Source organism: Rhinolophus sinicus, chromosome 18, assembly GCF_057876585.1.
Source record: "Rhinolophus sinicus isolate RSI-liver-muscle chromosome 18, RSI-T2T, whole genome shotgun sequence".
Taxonomy (NCBI): domain Eukaryota; kingdom Metazoa; phylum Chordata; class Mammalia; order Chiroptera; family Rhinolophidae; genus Rhinolophus; species Rhinolophus sinicus.
This window is the reverse complement of record NC_142518.1, coordinates 95,287,150-95,307,494: the sequence shown is the minus strand read 5'-3', so window position 1 is coordinate 95,307,494 and position 20,345 is coordinate 95,287,150. Positions and strand designations below refer to the sequence as shown.

General features: G+C 40.6%; 1 protein-coding gene across 1 annotated transcript in view; it reads left to right on the top strand.

Moving 5' to 3' along the window:
* Positions 1 to 2,341, top strand: part of GPC3 (glypican 3) — a 473,825-nt gene extending 471,484 nt beyond the window's left edge. Inside the window, exon 8 of the mRNA XM_019717458.3 lies at positions 1,734 to 2,341. Within this exon, the coding sequence (XP_019573017.1) occupies positions 1,734 to 1,903 (170 nt within the window). The 3' untranslated portion in view covers positions 1,904 to 2,341. The remainder of the gene's footprint in view (positions 1 to 1,733) is intronic.
* Positions 2,342 to 20,345: the final 18,004 nt, after the last annotated feature.

Here is a 20,345-nt window from a genome sequence, read left to right as displayed (position 1 = left end):
GAGTAGCTTTTCCCTGGGTAAGAAGGTTCCCTGGAAATTTTCATTTGAATGCTTACTGTCACTCAAGAAGAAAAAATGTCTCAGCTTTAGAAGAGCAAAATGTAGTCAGATTCATATATATTAAAAGTTATGACATAATTTCTTTATACAGCAATGAAAAATAACTATAATTAATAACACAATTGAAAATATTTATATTGAATAAGCTAGGCAAAGGATTCAATAAAATATATATGGTCAAATTAACATGAAAAATATCAATACCCATTAGATAGAAAAGCAAAGGATATGAACTGTTATGCATTGAGAAATACAATTAGTAAACTAAAACACAAAAAGTTGATCTGTACTAGTAATCAAATACATGCAAATTAAAGAAACGTTAAGATATGGTACACTGAATACAATACCGTTTTTCAATTGAGGCTCAGTAAATTTGGCTCCCTCATCATTGCTGGTGGTATCATAAACTGCAGTAGCCCTTTTGGAAAATAGTATTGCAGCCTGTGTAATCAGACCCCCTAGCTTTGATCACCTTGACCTTGCTCCCTGCTCTAACCAATGCCAGCCTTAGAGCAGCCCTGGTCCTGGGCCCTGCTCTATATGCATCCTGGACCAGCTGAGTCCTCACACTTCTTGTGACTTACTGAGTGTTTCATCCCCTGTAAGAGGAGCTCTTCCTTCCTCTGCCTTCCTTGGCTCTGCAGAATCCCAGTCATTTCCTCCGTGCCTGTTGCTATGCATCTCAGTGTCCCTAAGGGATCTTTCTGGCTCCACTGGCTACAGGACAGTTGGCTGGTGAGGTCGTTCACATCACATCACCTTCACAAGCTATTGAAATAGAAACATTGGTGACTGAGTCTAGAAAAGTCAAGGGAGTAGATTTGAGCTCTAAATCTGGAAAAACAAATCTGAAAGAAATTGAGCCCTGGACCAGGGCCAACCATCTTAAATTTCCTAACAAACCACTATCTACTTAGATTTGCCTTCTGAGAGACTTTCTCATTAGGCCAACCCCAACATTACAATTTCTTTTCAGAATCATGAACAGATCATAAACTAGGCAGTCAAAGAAAGAAGACCCTTACCCATTAGCCTCTCCTTAGTCCTAATTTGTTTGGTAGCAGTTTAAATCCTATGCGTTAAATTAATTTTTACTTTTTTGTGCATTTTTTGAAAGAGGGGATAAAATAAGAAATATTGGGGGAAAATAAAACACCTTTCAATGGCAAACTACCCTGTCTTCCACTCTAAAGCAAGGTTCCCAGGAGGAGAGCGATATGGGGTGAAGGGCCCAGGAAAGGTGCTCTGGGAGTACACAACATCCCCTCCCCCATCAACACACACTCAGACGCACACACACATCTACACACACACAAGCAGACACGTGGAGTCACCCACACCATACCTTACATTTTGATACCAGTGAGATCTGGGGAAAATGACCTTCAAGCAGAGCTTTTCCATGGAGGAGATGTTGCAAAGGGCCAATGTGCTCCCTGTGGTATGGGTGGAACCACAGTGGAAAGGAAAGCAGCTGGCTTACTCCCCATTGGTATGATCTCTGGAAGGAGCACCTCTAGCCATCTCCTGGCAGCTTTCCTTTCCACAAAAGGAAGAAATAAAAGCTTGGCCATCCCAGCAGTCCAGACAAGTGCTTGCACCACAACTAATGTCCACCTGATGCTGTTGGTAATCCTGTATTTAAAATTCTTTATCTTTGCTTTTGGCAGAACTGGCTTATGATCTGGATGTGGATGATGCTCCTGGAAGCAAGCACCATGTGAACCAGAAGGACAATGAGATAGCTGCCTCTCACAACCTGGGGAATGGCCATTCCCCCCTGAAGGTTCTGACCAGCTTGGCCATCTACGTGGTGTGCTTTTTCTTCCTGGTGCACTGACTTCCCAGTTCACAGCACCTGTGCTGCCCTCCAGCACCCTGTGGTCTTCCTCGATAAAGGGAACCACCTTCTTATTTTTTCTATTTTTTTTTATCTTATACGCCTCCTCCAGCCATTAAGTAGAAGACTAACCATGTGTTATGTTTTCGAAATCAAGTGGTATCTTTAGGAGGAAGGTAAATTTTAGTGGTAGTATAGATTGTCCTTTTGCAAAGAAAAAAAAATCAAGTCGTGCCAAATTATTTTCCTAGGTTTGGCTGCTAGAACATAGTTACTCTCTCTCTCTCTCTCTCTCTCTCTCTCTCTCTCTCTCTCTCTCTCTCTCTCTCCCCCCCCTTTCTCTCTCTTTCTCTCTCTCTCTCTCTCTCTCTCTCTCTCTCTCTCTCTCTCTCTCTTTGCATGGATTTCTTTGGAAAAAAATAAATGCTCAAATAAAAATGCATTGGGTCTTTTTTGTAAGCCCTGGTATATGGTGAGCATGCAATGCTTTTCCTCCTTCTCACCTGGTTAGTATATTCAGTATAAGGAAATCCCTCCAGGTGCCAACCAGGGCCTTGAAACCTACCTCCCTGCCCACCTTTTGGGTGGATCTCAATCCTGGCCCCAAACCCCATCCCAACACATACCCAATCCATCATCTCAATTCAGAAACTTTGGGTTAGAGTGCCTTGCCTATGAAATTAAAGGTACCCCAGAAAGTTCCACTGTCTCTCTACAAATTTCTCTTTGCTGAAAATGCTTTGCCCAAATAGAAATCTTTTGTGTGGGTCATGCACAGTTGCATGTCCCGTCCAACATGACAAGAGTTGTGGGGAGCGAGGAGGGCGGCACAAGGTTAAGAAAGACAATAGACGAGAGTAGAGTGCAAGCGGGGCCAAGGGACTGCAGCTTCAAGGACTGAGCCCCGTATCTGGCCAACGCATGGCTTTTATTAGGTGTGGAAGTAAAAGAAGTAAAGCTTGTCAATCTCAAGATCTGTGAATCCATACATTACAATAGGAAACTGATTCAAGCCAATCACCTTTGCCTGTAGGCAGCTGAAACCATAAGTCCCAGGATAAGTACTTCACCAAGGGAAAAAACCTCTGTGCATATGAATACATGAGAGCACATCACTGAGTCACTTCCCCTGCAGGTTGGGGGAAGGAATGCAGCCACAGAGGCAGAGGCTCTCCTTAGCTGGGGGAAGGTGGGGGGAAGGTGGGGGGCTGTGCCCACCTCTACCGACCCTGCGAGTTCCCCAGATGGTCCCCACATGGCTGTGTCTGGCTTGGGTTGCCCCCCCCCCCCATGGGGAGTCTTACCCGTCTTTGACTAGCCAGCCATCTTTCTGGGGCCAAACAGGGAGACATAAGGTGTGAGCACAAAGGTGAAGCAAAGTCCCTGAAAGGATCCGTCTCACAGACTCTCCTTTCTATAGGGGCAGGTACGAGGAGATGGCTGCGTGGCAACAGTTGCACAAATTATATTCTATTCTTTCCAAACCCAGAGAGGTAGAACCAAACAGTGCGAAGAAATCAATCCCCAAGCTTCTTTGCTGTTATATCAGGCTTGTTCTGTCACCCTTCTCCAGGGGCTGCCACATGGAAAGACCAACAGTTGCCCTGGGTCAGGTTGCAAATGTTATCATCAGGAAACCCATGATTTATAGGAAGCATGCTTACTCTAGGCCTCAGGTGGGCTTCTTCAACATTTGTTTATTCAACAACTAGGCTTTCATACCTATTGGGTGTCAGATGCTGTATCAGATGCTGGAGACAATGGAAAACAAAACAGATGTTATCCCTGCTCTCACAGAGCTGAAGGTCTGCCACCAGTAGTAATTCCAACACCAGATTTTTGTCAGTTATAGACCCAAGATTATTACTTAGATCTTCTTTTTACACATACAGCATCACAAACAATAATTGTTTTATGCTGATATTTGAGCATTCTTCTGCCAAAGAATCAACTTGGAATAACCAACTTGCCATTGTTTATAATGCCTGGCATATTGTGCATTTGCCAGGTCAGATCAACAGAAACACTCTTGCATCTTTCTAATGAGTGGGAGTTCAACTCCCACCTGAGGGATAGGAGAAGCTGAATACCTATGAGGAAAAGAGGGTGAGACACAGGGAAGGAGTATACGCAAAGGTCAAGGACATCACTGAGAAGTCCCCTTTGATTCTAGGAGGTAGTCCCAGCCAGGATCTCTGATTTCTGTGCGCTGGCAGGAGGTCACCATGGGGGAAGCAGGAGGTGTAATTTCCCACCACTTATCGTTCCCCGCTCCTGCTGTCACCAACACATTTCTGTTGGGGTCTCCTGAGGAGCACAAGTTTCCAATATCCAGTTTTATCCTTTGCAGAAAGCTTTGCCAACACAAAATGGAAATATTTGGTTTAATGTTTCCTTCAGTTGGTTTTGTTGAAGTTAGGACTACAATCAGTTGTTAATATGGTTTTAATGATCTGTAGCAGTAGGTAAGACCTGAAAGGGAATTGTCTTGGTTTTCTAAACCATCATCATTTCCGTATTTGAATGAGATTTGTAAGAATCTTTGTTCTTTGATTCATGAAACCTCGATACCGTATTTCCCTGAAAATAAGACCTAGCCAGACAATCAGCTCTAATGCGTCTTTTGGAGCAAAAATTAATATAAGATCCAGTATTATATTTTATATTATATTATATTGTATTATATTGTATTATATTATATTATATTATATTATATTATATTATATTATATTATATTATATTATATTATATTTATTATATTATATTAATCAAAGACCTGGTCTTATGTTATAGTAAAATAAGACTGGGTCTTGTATTAGTTTTTGCTCCAAAAGACGCACTAGAGCTGATTGTCTGGCTAGGTCTTATTTTCAGGGAAACAGGGTACTGGAAAGGTTTGCTCCTTGGACTTGGGGTGATATGATAATAATACCAGACCAGAAGAAAGATCTAAAGCCCAGTTATCATCTGATAACTGTCCCTGTCATTCTACAAGAAGGTTTTTATTTAATTTAGCAAAAATAATTTGTGGCTCTGAGACGAGGTTTCACTGCCTGCAAGCAGGAGAGGACGGTTTCAAAGTCCATTTGTCCTCTCTGGGAGGCAAAGGAGATTATCATTTTTTACACACCCTTCTCATTCACTTCCCCTCTCCAGACCTCAGTTTCCCTCTTCTAAAATGGAGAATCAGCACAAGATGTCTAACCTCTTTGTTGCTTTGATTTTGTGGCACCATTGGTCCTGAAAGGAAGGAAGTGTTGGTCCCTCTGCCCAGCGCTGATGTCATAAACATGCTGTTCCCATGTGCCTCTTAGACCTTTTCCAGCCTAAGATCATAGTTGACACACTTCAGTTCCCAGGACATGAAACAAGCCAGCCAGTGTTTCTGCTGTCTTGGTACACTGTCTGCCAGCTATGATCTATCCAGGCTGAGTGATAAGGGGCAGAAGACAACTCTTCTGTAATATCCATGGCCTGCTGGCTTCAGCTAAATGGTTGGGATTAAAATGGGTAACCACACACATTTACAAAACATGGAAAATCCACTATCTCCTATTGACATTTACTTCTACTCAATAGCCTGCATCTTTTAGCTTTTTACCCATGTCTTTTCCTATCTCTCTATATTTTTTTATTCCTCTAGTTCAGAATCCAGTTTCGCTGCTAGTTGGTTGCTTTTCATCTTTGAAATGTTTATTTTGCCCTTTGATTTAAACTTCCTACACATACATATGTTAAGATGACTATTTTGTCATTAGAATAAGCTTAGCAGCTAGGAAGTTGCCTCATCTTGTTGCAAGTTTCCAGGCCTCTTTTTCATAGGATGCACGTGTGAACTTCCAACTGCTCAACTCTGGTACTTGAACAAGGTTAAATCACAGAATGACATACCAAATCCCTAGGCTGCAAAGGACCTGCTAGTTCATCCTACAATGTTTGTTTGATTACCACTGGAGGCGGAGGTCTCACTAGGTCACAAAGCAGCCTATTTGGTTGCTGGATACCTCCAATTTTGTATCAAATTTATGTTTTCCAAAGGAAATATATACAGGCAATAAAAATTCTAACAGTATGTCATTATAAAATTTTTAAAATGTTATTTACCCAATAATTCCATACCCCATATTTACTATTGAAATTTTGATTAATATCCTTCCAATCTTTTCTTCTCTCTGTATATGTATATTCACACATGTGAGATTATACTGAACATACAATTATGCAATATGTATCAATCTTTATTAGGTTGAGTCTAAGTCTGCCTTCCTATAATTTCCACCCGTTGATCCTGGCTTTTCCATAAAGACCAGCGTGAGATAGAGATGACACCACTTTTTACACCAGTGTCCTTAAACAATTTTCAATCACTGACTCTTCCCTCTTCTGTTTTTTTTTTCTTTCCTAAACAGCTCCTTCAGCTCTTTCAGCCCCACTCCATGCTCCAGTGGGTCATTTGTCCTCTTATGCTGTCATGCCCATAGCTGAGCCCATGGCGCAGCCGGAGCCCAAGCAAAATGGAGCATGGGTCTTTATGTTCCCACAGAGGCCCAAGACCTCCACCAGAGCAGTCCTACAATGCAGATACTTGCTTAGAATCCACATTACTCTCTTCATGAATGATGAGCTTGTGGCCAACTGAAACCCCCCATTGGTTTTTCAAGAATGACTGCCAAGCCAGATCTCTTCTATCCCATACTTGTGTGATTGATTTTTCAAAACTAAATTCCAAGGGCTTTTGATTTTACTTGTCTGTATTTTGGGCCAGACACTATATACCATGGAGGGGGGAAGGGAGGGAGGGAGAGAGAGAGAGAGAGAGCAAGAGAGGGAGAGAGAGAGAATGTACTGGGGTGGAGAATTTTTTTTTTCTTGCCAAGGCCACAACGTTTTTGAAAGTCCTCTTTTGGAACGGTTGAGCCAGTTTGTGTACCATACAAGAAAATCAGCCTCATTTCTTTATAGTCACACCTTGTTTGGAATGAAAAATCATGTTCTTCAGCTTGATCACCCACCTCATTCACTAGATTTGCTGCCAAGTAGCTTGTAGCTGCTTCCAAAAATCAAATATGCCTTCAAGAAACAAAGGCCTCCCTGAGAAGATTCCAAAGAATGTGCTATTGCCTATGGAGGATTCTTTTCTCAAAGAAATATTCTAGAAAATGCGAGGACACTATACATCTTGGAAAGACATAGCATTAGTTTAGATATAGAAGGTCTGCTACGTTTGCCAAGGAACCAACAAAATAATCTCATTGCTTTTTATTTACTTTTATATATTTAGAAATAAATATATTGACTTTGAAAGACATTAAAAATAGAGTACAGGGCTGGCATGCAGTCGGTGCTTAATAAGTTTTTGATGAATCCAATATTCATTATACAAGTATTTATTGAGCAATGCTTTGTGCCAGACCCTGTGTGTCGCATACTAGAGGTACAGTATATGAGACAACACATTCCCTGCCCTCATGGGGTTTCATATCTATTGAGAGAGACAGATAAGAAATTACATAAACACTATACAGCATAAACACTATAAAAGGAGTGTGCATATGAATAAAACTTCGCTTATAAGGTGGAAAGTTCACAACTTAATTGTCCGACTTTCATATTATGGCCAATGGCTCAGGGATATAACCCTTGAAGAAAATGTAGATGAGGGGGTGGCCAGTTAGCTCAGTTGTTTAGAGCATGGTGCTGGTAGCACGAAGGTTGCCGGTTCGATCCCCACATGGGCCACAGTGAGCTGCACCCTCCTTAAAAAAAAAGGAAAGAAAGAAAAAAAAGAAAGTGTAGACGAAAGGATAGAAATTGTCCAATTTTCAAAGAAAACGTAGAAATTATCCAGGTTACAAAGGAGGAAAACTGTCTTAGGCAGAACAATATCACACAGGTCCGTAGTATGGACCATGCACAAGGCATGATTTGCTATCATGGGCATTGCAGGACACCAGGGTGTGTGTCGCAAGAGGAGAGAGGTACAATGTAGAGGTGCACAGAAAATTACATATGTATACCCAGTGAAGTGATGAACCATATGTATACCCAGCACTATAGCTACATCTTAAAATCATAGTTTGGGTAAAAAAGGCAAGAAACCAGAAGGGCTATATAGCATCTCACCATTGAAGGAAATTAATATATAGTCACAGAAGACTTTACACATTTTACAAGAAATACACGCACGCTAAAAGATAGACACGGACCGCATGAGAATGGTTGCCTTTGCATGGAGGGGAATGGGAGTTGGCTTTGGGGATAAAAAGGAATAAACGAATGAGTCAAAGCAAGAGAGGGACCTTGTCTGGACCAACTCTGATGATATACCATACGCTGAGCAGTAGCTTGAAGTCAACCCTTTGCACCTGAGGTCACAAACAAACCCAAGCTCAAAGAAGGAAGGGAGGAAAGAGGAAGGCATAGGATTTCAGGAGAAACATCTAACCTCCAGGGCCTGACATACAGTAGATGATCAATAAATACATGTTGAGACAATGAACAAATGAGCAGTCAAAGTGTTGTAACTCAGGCCACTTGAAACTATTGACTAAACAAATGTGCCTTCAATTATGTGACATATTTGCCACCCAGTTCTACATCAACTTAAGAGTTTTGCAGGTGACTCTGAAGTAACCCATCACTTACCTGCAACCTCAGTTTGAGACAAACTATTTAAGGGCACCTTTGGACAGATGATAATTATAGTTTTATTTTTGGATGAAAATCCACAGTTTTCAGTTCCATTAGGCAATGGAATTGTTACATTTATTCTGCTTTGTTGGAGTCTTAAACCCATAGAAGTAGATTGCCAACTCCAACCCTCTCATTTTACAGATATAGAAATTGAGGCCCAGAGAGGCTAAGGGACTTGCATAAGGCCACACAGCAAGGTAAGTGAAAAGTCAAGACTGGCTCAATCAGAACCTTTTCCATCACATTATATATACCTTGTCACCATGAAAGAGCAAAATGGACAAATGGCTACATTGGTGAGCTAAATGGTGCTTTCCAGAAATCAGTGTGCATACAGAAGGAGTTAGTTACACTGATCTTCATTTTGATCCTAGTGGCAGTTAAAAAAGAATCTCTTATCTAACAAAACACATTGCCTTTCCAAATGAATGCGTTCAAGCCAGGGCCTGCTTCGAGACGTTTAATGTTGCCCTTGCAAACTGGAATCCGGGGTGCGGGAATTCCATCATCCTCATGAAGACTCCTTGTCACAACAGAGGCATTGTTCTCCTCACCCATACTGTTTGGTTTCATGCCTTTTCTGTAAGATGTTAGGTATTTATTTTGTTTTGTTGGTGCTTTTGTAATCAGTCTAGACATGGGCCTACACTGAACCATCCAGGAGGCAGATAAAACTCCCACAGTGGAATTAGGTAACCCACTTTGTGCTGTTCTCCTGGGGAAGGCAGGGAGGCAGCTCCCCCACCCCAGCCCCCAAGCTTAAAGGTTCATGAAAACCACCACCGAGTGGACTGAATTCGGTAATGAAGGAGGTAGGAAGTGTTCTGTTTCTGAAAATACTCCCAGTCTCATTTCGTACAGGGATGAATTTGCTGCCCACATTTTTGTCTTAGCCAGGGCACCAAATGCTGTCTCGTTGGAAATGAAAAGTCTCTTTTTGCATGGATCACAGAGACTGCTTACCTTTGTGTTTCCACATTTGAGGATCTGTAGATTTTACTTTACCCTGAACAAACAGAGGTACATATAGCAAGACAAAAAATCATGGAGGGAAGGCAGGGCACAGATTACTCAGATTTAATAGAGGTGGCTTTTATTTGTTCTCTCAATGCAAATTGTTTTGAAGTTTTACATTATTACAGAACAAACAGAAGCACGACTTATGTTTCACAATTTACACGGCTGATTACATTTACTTTTACCATTATGACACACTGTCATTAGATAGTAACAATATTTTACCCTTCTGGAAAATCTAAAAGAGTACTTCCTTCTTACCTAACCATAACCGCCCTTGTACCATATCTGCGACAGGAGAAGCTTCTGGAGAATAGGGATTCCAAATAAGAATGTGTGTCTTAGGTTTGCAGTCAATGAGACCATTCGGTTCGGGATCTCCCACAGCACGAAGCTCTCTACCTCTTACACATGGCAGCACCACAGACGATGTTTGTGGAATGAAGATCAATTTGAGTGACCACAGCTCTGGCAGATGGGGTGGAAGCTACTCATTTTCCTTCAGACAACCAGCACCATAGATGGCCACATCGATACAGCGAGACCACCAAGCACCAGCCAAATGAGAAATTTGACCATAATCCTCAAGTCTGACCTACTACCAATGGAGCATTCATTAGTAAGAGCTCACTTAACTTAGAATAATATTGTATTGTTTTCTGCCATTTTACCAACAAGAAAATTTTCGTCTCTCACAATTTTTTTAGGACTTATTTATGGTTACGGTTGCAAAAACACAACAGGGCAAAAATGTCTCGACACAACAGCAAAAATAGGGCTCTTTCCAAATGGCCTGCCTAAACTTCTAAATGAATATCCTCTTTAACTCCCTATTTAGAGCAATCAGTCCTAAACCATCAAAGAAAGATTCAGTGCATTCCCAATATGTTTTTGTTCAGTGTATTTCACTGTATTTTAATTCTGGGAGTATCAATAAACCAATATACAAAAAGAAAACAGCATATTTATTTTTCACAGACCTGTTGGATGATAAAGAGTTTGCAGCATTAAAACGTTTTCAGTCCGGAAGCTCTTAAAGATTGTCTTTCTATTATTATGAATATTTAAAACACAGTTTGAGGCTCCCAATGATTAGAATCTGTTCCAAATTGATTGCCACAAACTGTCCTTTCCAGGTGTAGGTTTCCCTCTCCTTTGTTCTTTAAGTTGCTGATAAAAATTTGGTATTTTCTCTGCCATCGAAATGGTTATTTCCAGTGTTGATGGTCTCATTTCCTGTGCTTTCAGACATACATTTAGTTCTATGGCACCTGACCATGTAAAATCTATGGTTTCCTAGCATGGGTCCCTCACATGAGTTTTGAGAAAAACTTTAAAAAACTGGGGAATTTTTAGTCAGCATTCTCTCGCTGCCTATCATCAGGTCACCCATAATATCAATAAGAACATTATAGTAGATTTTAAAAGTTCTCATCACAAGGAAAAAGAGGTGTAACTATGTGAGGTGATGGACGTTCACTAAACTTATTGTGGTGATCATTTCTAAATATATACATATATCAAGTCACATTCACCACCTTAAACCTGTAAATGATATATGACTATCATATCTCAATAAAATTGGAAAAATTATATATACTCATATTACATTAAGCCTTGTACTACCTATTCTCAGGCTTGACCTGAGGCTCAAATGAGAAAATAGAAAGTGTTTTGAATGGCTTGATGAATCCATTACAAATTTTTGATGTAACGATAGTGAGGTGTGGAGAGTGCTACAGCTTGCCCCACAAGAGTGGGAAACCCTCAGCTCTCTGGAGCTTTTGTAACCACTTAGCACTACCTGATTCTCTTCAGCCTCAAATGCGCAGTGGTCCTCACATCAAAAGAACCTCTCAGAAACCCAAGAAAAGGCTTTTGGCTTCCAAACCTCCTTCTTCCTCACCCTCTTCTAAGCATCTCACACTTGAAGCTGGGAGGTCAACTTCTGAAGGCAAGGACTAAGATAGATACTGAGAACTGAACACTCTAGCTTTATTTGATGCCATGAATAAACGTTCCTTTTGAAGGAAATGTTATTGAAAACTCACAATTGACCAAAGCCAAGCACCCACATGAACACTGCAAATAATTTTATGAATCTGTATTATCTCATCTCTGGTTTTATTTCTCTTTAAGTCACCTTTTTAAAGCCTCACCTGTGGTCTGATTCTGCCTCACAATGAAGTAGGAATCCGGTTCCCCCATCTTTTGTATTTAGGGGCTCAAGATTCCTTTTTAGGTTTCTTCCAACATCTCTCTTATTGGTCACTTTTGCTTCATCCCTTGGCTAGGGCAGGAGGTAAGGTCCAACAGGATGATCACGCATTACATTCATCCCCAGGAGATACTCAAATCCAACTGAAATCACCAATCACCTATTAGTCATAACCTAGGTTTTCAAGAGTCCTTACGCTCCTCATAAAGCCATCAACGATTTAAAGATGTGTACTGGTTACAGGCCAGCAGGACTTTGGGAGTGGAATGAGGAGTGTCTAAAGATCAGTTATATATGGCCAAACTGTGAGGAAAGCCTAGGTTCCCCAAGAGCTGACTAGAACAGCTGAAGCCTGTGCTCTGAACCAGCCACAGACCTAAAGAAAAACATACTAATGTTCTCCAAAGGCCTGCCAGGTCTGTCTACCCAATTAATACTAAAGAGAGCTTCAGTTACAGAGTGACTTTTCCCAGCAGTGAGGCAGGAAGTCCACCCGCTCACATATGCATACCTACATCCAACATGCCCCTCCCCGTAGGAGCCTGCAGCTTGCAAAGAGAAACGTCACTGTAATTCCTTTCTCCTTGCATTTAGGCTTGGCTGTCTGGATCCATAGCTACCCTTCCTAGTCTGTAAGCCACAGGCCCTGCTCCTGTTGCTTGAGCAAACACCCTTCAGCCTGGTCTGAAACATAGTGAGTCACAGGCCTTCTAACATGATCTGGCCCAGGCCCTTCCAGAAGTTTATATTCCCAGGCGGAATGGAGCCAGCAAGCAGATGTGGCTCAGCCCAAAGGTCTTCTGAGGGTCTCATTTTGCTTTTGGCCTTAAGCTCTAAGAGTCATGTCAGAACAGCTGAACCCAACTTCCTCAGTTGCTGAGCTCCTCAGAGGTACCATCCATAACATGCCTGCGAGTCCAAATGCAACCATAGACTTCAGAGCAGGCAGTCAGCCAGGACTGGTTTCAAGTGTCTTCCACATTCTTCCTCTCTAAGCATTCTCTGGAAGCTGCAGAACTTAGTGTTTCTTATCCAAAAATCTTCTGGCATTTTTCATTTGCAATAATTCCAAACTCACTGAACATTCTTATAACTGAGATTTGGGAGAGAGAGTAGAACAAAAGGATCAGTTAGATGATTAAGGGCATATTCACTCTTAGGTACTGATTGTCAAGGGGAAATTAAGTTGATGGCCTTGTTTGAGGTCTCAAAAAATGTTACCTTCCTGCCTGAGCCACCCCCCCCCCATGCACACAGTTTTTCTATTGTTAATCAGTGTAGCTGTTGGATGGTGGAGGTATAGGATTGGGGTTACCAGGGTCTGTGATCCAGTGAGAGACTGGCCAGGTCTGGGAGTAGCTCAGTTTATGCCTCTCAAATAAGGGCACTGGCAGAGCTCCCTGCTGTAGTGAGCCCAAGGCCCAGAGGGTGGGTTTCTTCATTTTTGGAATGTTCTACTCTGTATGCCACATCCAGGAAGAGATGGAAATCATCCAGGAGCAGAGCAGGCAAGCCCTTAAGGTTAATTTGCCCAGTCCCTTCAGCCAATAGGTGGGTAAAGTAAGGCCCCAGGGTAAATTAAGGATATTAGGATGGTTCTAGAGTCTAGGGCCTCCTGGTTCCCAGTACAGGACTTTCATGGTCTTAATTCATGAGTAGGATCATAAACAAGACAGCATCTGCCAAGTCAGAATCTAGTTTTCTCCGTCTCACACTCCCTGGTTTCTTGTCTCTAACCCCTCCTGTCACCAGTGCTTGTGACAAAAATTAGACCAATAGCACCTTGTAGAATTTTTAAATGGCCTGCACACTGGAAGATAGGGGTTAAAGCAGTCTATAGAGAGACTATTAGAATAGGTATTTCCTACGAGTTCTAAAGACATGAATTTTCCTTAGAGAAACAGATGAAGATTAATTTCAAGGGCCATGGGGAATAAAAAACACATTTATTCAAATGGCATGGTCTTTTTCTTATGCAGTGACTCAAGCACAGGCTCCAACCTCTTCCCCTGGGAGTTTAGTAATGCACGTATCTGGAGACCTGCCTCTCACACATCTCCTCAGCCCTTTATTATAGGGAAGGAGAATTCAACCACTGATTCCAAAAAATATTTTCCAAAAATAACAGCATATCTGGCCCCTTCACCTCCACTTGCTGACAGAATAAGGAGACTGGGCATTCCCTTTTATCCACCCTCCTCAGTGAGGCTTGGCCAAGGCCCTTCTCTGGAAATCTCAGCTCTAGGAAACGTTCATACGTTTGGTTCTTGGAATCAAGAGGAGAGGTTGACAAAGACAGGAAGCATAAGTGAGGAGAAACTACTACCCTCCCTACAGCAGGAGCTAATTAAATTGGAACTATACCTCCAGCAATGCTAACTGATGGGACCATGAAGACTTGGCTTAACCTAGGTCTCAGTTCACCTTCTCCAGACGCTTTGGTGGCTCCTTCAGTATAGGAGACCCTGCCTAAGAGATTACAGGGAGAAAATGAGCTCCTCCAAAGAAGGCTCCAGACACTGTAAAACCACCTGGATTAGAGTAATCTACTTTTGTATCTCAAATCTATTGTTACAGAAAACCATGGGGCTATTTACCAGGCCTTTCTGAAAGGTGAATACCCACAGTGGGAACAGAGAACATTAGCAACTCGGAAAATCTAATGGGCCTGGGGGAAAAGTATATAAATTGTGAGAAAACAGACCTTGTGATCATCTCACTTAAGTAAACATTGAGCTTTTGTCTTGCATGGGTCTCTTTCCTTACATTCTAAAAAACATGACAAAGTGGTTAGATTTTGCATTTAGCACTGAAATTTTGGAATAAAATCTCTTCCTTAGTCAAAACCTCAGTTTTAGTTCCCTTCAAGACTACCCACAGAATGGGAAAATATATTTTCAAATCATGTCAGATAAGGGGCGCGTATCTGAAATATATGAGAGACCTGACAATTAAGTTCACGAACTCATCATAGACAAAGTGCTACCTACCTCATTGTTGAATATCACTATGGTCACCTTCAAAGTGCTCCCCTTGGGAAGCTATGCACTAAATCCAGCACCAGTCCACCCTTCAAAGCAATTTTGGAACTCTTTTTCTAGAATGGCCATCAGAGCTGTTGTCATATTACCCTTGATGTCCTGAATGTCATCAAAATGTCTTCCTTTCGATATTTCCTTTATCTTCTGGTAAAGAAAGAAGTCATTGGGGGCCAGATCAGTTGAGTAGGGAAGGTGTTCCAATACAGTTATTCGTTTATTGGCTAAAAACTCCCTCACAGACAATGCCATGTGAGCTGGTGCATTGTCGTGATACAAGCACCACGAATTGTTGGTGAAAAGTTCTGGTCGTCTTTTTCATGCAGCATTTTCAACACTTCCAAATAGTAAACGTGGTTAACTGTTTGCTCAGTTGGTACAAATTAATAATGAATAATCCCTCTGAAATCAAAAAAGCTTAGCAACATCATTTTGATTCTTGATTTGGACTGATAGAAGTTTTTTGGTCATGGAGAATTGGCTGACTTCCACTGCGCACTTTGATGCTTTGTTTCAGGGTCGTATTGGTACACCCATGTTTCGTCACCAGTGATAACATGGCCCTAAGCATCACCTTGCCTCTCCAAAAGATCTTGGCAAACTTCCACTCTCCTTTGCTTTTGTTCATCGGTGAGCTCCTTCAGGACCATTTTTGCACACACGTTTCTCATGCCGAGATTTTCAGTTAACATTTTCCTAACTATTTCTCTATCAATGTTTACTTGGTCTGCTATGCTTCTCACAGTCAGCCAATGATTTTGATGCACAATTCGATTAATTTTTGCAATGTTTTCATCAGTTCTGCTCGTCACTGGCCACTGTGACCGCTCTTCATCAGTGACACATTCTCTCCCCTCAGAAAAACGTTTAATCCATTTATACACTGCCATTTTCTTCATGGTATTATCCCCATAAAGTTGGACTAACATGTCCCTGATTTCACTCTACTCTTGCCAAGTTTAACAAGACATTTAATGTTTGTTCATTGCTCTAATTCAAGGTCAGGCATTCTCGCGTCGGCATACAAAAATACACAACAATAATGAACACCACACAGCAAGACACCACTACATGTCGACATGAACAGAGCTTTGAGACACTGATATACCAAGGTTATGAAACCTTACCGAGCTGTTTGTTCAGTGCTGCCAGTGTAAGCGCATGGTGGCAAGTTTGTGAACTTAATTGTCATACCTCTTATAAAGAATTCTTACAACTTAATAAAAAAGACAAATAACCCAATTTAAAAAAAAAAGGTGAAGGATCTGAATAAACATTTCTCCAAAGATATACAAATGGCCAATAAATGCTCTAAAAGATGCTCAACACCACCATTAGCCATTAGAGAAATGCAAATAAAAACCACAATGAAACACCTTTTCACACTCATGAGGATGACTATATATTTTTTTTCAATTATACTCGACATCCAATATTATTTTATATTAGTTTCAGGTAATGACTATATTTTTTTAAAAAAAAGGAAAATAACAAGTGATGGCAAGGGGTGGAAAAATTGGAACTCCTCTACATTGCTGATGAGAATGTAAAGTTGTGCGGCTGTTTTGTAAAACAGTCTGGCAGTTCCTCAAAATGTTAAACATAGAGGTATCATATGACCCAACAATTAGACTCCTAGATATATATCTAAGGGAATTGAAAACATGTCCACGTAAAAACTTGTCCATGGTTTGGCAGTTTCTCAAAAAGCTAAACATAGAATCACCATATAACCCAATAATTCTACTCGTAGGTATTTATTCAAAAGAATTAGAAGGACTCAAAAAGATACTTGCACACCAATGTTCACTGCAGCATTTTTCACAAGAACCAAAAAGTAGAAACAACCCAAATGCCCATGAATGAATGAATGGATAAACACATGTGGTATGTCCATACAGTGGAATATTGTGCAGCCATAAAAAGAAATGAAATACAAGTAGTCCCCCCTTATCCATGGGGGATACATTTCCAAGACCCCCAGTGGATGCCTGAAACTTCAGATAGAACCCTACATATAGAACCCTACATATACTGTGTTTTTACCTATGTATACATACCTATCATAAAGTTTAATTTATAAATCAGGCACAGTAAGATATTGACAACAATAACTAATAATAAAATAGAATGATTACAACAATAAACTGTAATAAAAGTTACGTGAGTGCGGTCTCTCACTCTCTCGAAATATTGTACTGTAGTCACCCTTCTTCTTTTGGTGATGTGAGATGATAAAATACTTATGTGATGCAATGAAGTGAAGTTAGTGAGATATTATTAAGTAAAATAAGTCTTACTCGAGCATAACACTGTGATCCTGCTACAGTCAATCTTATAATCAAGATGGCTAGTAGTGTATACACAGAGTGGATATGCTGAACAAAGAGATATGATTCATGTCCCTGGCTGGACGGCGTAGTGTGGTGGGAGATTTCATCATACTACTCAGGATGGCGTGCAATTGAAAACTTATGAGTTGTTTATTTCTGAAATTTTCCATTTAATATTTTCAGACTGTGGTTGACCACAGTTAACTGAAACCGCGGAAAGCGAAACTGTGGATAAGGGGGACTACTGTACTGATACATGTTATAACTTGGACAAACCTTGAAAACATGGTAAGTGAAAGAAGCCAATCACAAAAGGTCATGTATTACGTGACTCCATTTTAATGAAATGCCAAAGGGATATCAATAAAGACAAAGTAAATTAGTATTTACCTGGAACTGGGGAATAGGAGAAGAATGGAGAGTGCCAGCTAATGGGTACAGGTTTCTTTTTAGAGGTTATGAAATTTTTATAAAATTAGATAGTGGTGATGGTTGCTCAGCTCTGAGCATAGTAAAAATTACTGAACTGTGTACTTTAAGTGGGTAAAACTTATGGTATGTGAAATATATCTCAATAAAGCTGTAAAGAATAAGCTCTCGTGGCTGTTTAGGGCAACCTCGGTGATACTACATCACCTCCATTCTTTTTCAAAGACATCTGAAGAGGCTGCAGGGGTTAGGGGAGAGTGGGAGGAATGAAGGCAATTAGAGTTATTGATCCCACACTATGTGCCTGGGCCAAATGCTGTCACATACCTCCTCTCATTTAATCTGTGCTCTGGTAATGCCCATTTTATACACGAAGGAATTAATTTGGTCAAAGCCATACAACTAGGTAAGTGGTGAAGTTGAGATTTAAATAGACGGCTTCCATCTCTGAGTTCAATTTCCACTCTACCATGCTAGTCTGGGAAATCAGTATCACCAATCAGGACAGGTTGCTTTTGTTGGTATCCTCTGTGCTATGTGAGTCTCAGCTTCACTGTATTAGGCAGGTGGTTTGAACCGTGGCAGCAGTTGCAAACTCAAATGTCCACTGGGGCCCAGTAGACAATGTAAATGCTTAAAAGAAGCCAGGCTAAGGAATGGCTACGGTGAATTGGAGAATAGGTGACCACCTAACGGGAGAGGTGGTAGTAGCTCCAGCTCACTGCTGTCGCAGAGTAACAAGAGCCTGTGGTGGCCAGATGCTGATTTTTCACAAGAAGCCAAAGAGTATGGATTTCAAATGTTGGCAGCTAATTTAAAAAAAAAAATTGTTAATGTTGTTTGGGACAAACAAAACATTTGCATGGTGATTCCACCTAAGTGGCTACCAGTTTGCAAATCTGAACTAGGTAAACTCTAATGTTGGTTCTGGCTTTCACATTCTCTGCCACACACCTGGTCCTGTCTGCCTCAGTGAATGTAGGGATCAAACACCGGTTTTTTAGATGCTTTTGACACTATCCCTGCAGGAAATCAGGCCACAGAAAGCAGTGCCGCAGTCTAATCAATAAATGGCGCTGGGAAACCTGGACAGACACATGCAAGAAAATGAAGCTGGACCACCTCTTTCTACCATATACAAGAATAAATTCAAAATGGATTAAAGACTTAAATGTAAGATCTGAAACCATAAAACTCCTAGAAGAAAATATAGGAAGAAAGTTTACAGACATTACCCGGAGTAAGATTTTTACTGATATATCCCCTCAGGCAAGGGAAATAAGAGAAAAAAATAAACATGTGGCATTACATCAAACTAAAAAGTTTTTTCACAGCAAAGGAAACCATCAATAAAACAAAAAGGGATCCTACTGAGTGGGAGAAGATATTTGCAATGATATATCCGATAAGGGTTTAATATCCAAAGTTTATTAAAAACTCAACTCAACAGCAAAAAAACAAACAACCCAATTAAAAAATGGGCAGAGCACATAAAGAGACATTTTTCTAAAGAGGACATACAGATGGCAAACAGACATATGAAAAAATGCTCAACCTCACTAATCATTAGAGAAATGCAAATAAAAACCACAATGAGATACCACCTCACCCCAGTCAAAATTGCTATCATCAATAAATCAACAAACAACAAGTACTGGCTAAGATGTGAAGAAAAGGGATCCCTCATGCACTGCTGGTGGGATTGCAGATTGGGGCAGCCAGTATGGAAATCAGAATGGAGGTATATAAAAAAACTGAAAATAGAACTACCTTATAACCCAGCAATTCTACTCCTAGGTATCTATCCAGAAAAATCCAAAACCCTAATTCGAAAAAATTTATGCATCCCTATGTTTACTGCAGCACTGTACACAATAGCCAAGACATGGAAACAACCAAAATGCCCATTGGTAGATGACTGGATTAAGAAACTGTGGTACATTTATACAATGGAGTATTACACAGCCATGAAGAATGAAATCTTACCATTTGCAACAATATGGATGGACCTAGAAAACATTATGCTAAGTGAAATAAGTCAGACTGAGAAAGACAAATACCATATGATCTCACTTACATGTGGAATCTAAATAAAAGAATAAATGATCGAACTAATCAGAAACAGTCTCAGAGATAAAGAGAAAAAACTGAGGGTTACTAGATGGGAGGGGGGTAGGGATGAGGGAGAAGGTAAGGGGATTAGAAAGCACAATCAGTAACCACAAGATGGCCACGGGGATACGAAAGTCAATTTGGGGAATGTAATCAATAATGTTGTAAATATTTTGTAGGGTATCTGATGGACACTTGTCTCGTTAGGGAGACCACCTCAGGGATGATGCAGATGCCTGATCACTGCACTGTACACCTGAAGCTGAAGCTGAACAATAATAAATGCCAACTATAATTATATATATGTGTATATGTGTGTGTATATATATATATATATATATGTGTGTGTGTGTGTGTATACATATATATATATATATATATACACATGTGTATATATATTTACAAGAAGCAGAGTACAGCATTAGGAATAGAGGCAGTGGAAATGTAATGGTTGTATGCGATGTCAGAGGGGTAGTAGATTGGGGGAGGGGGTTAGCACTTTGTGAGGGGTATAAATTATAAATGTCTAGCTATTACATTGTTTTGTACACCTGAAACTAATATAAATTTAAAAAAGAAAAGAAAAAAGAAAAGAAAGCAGC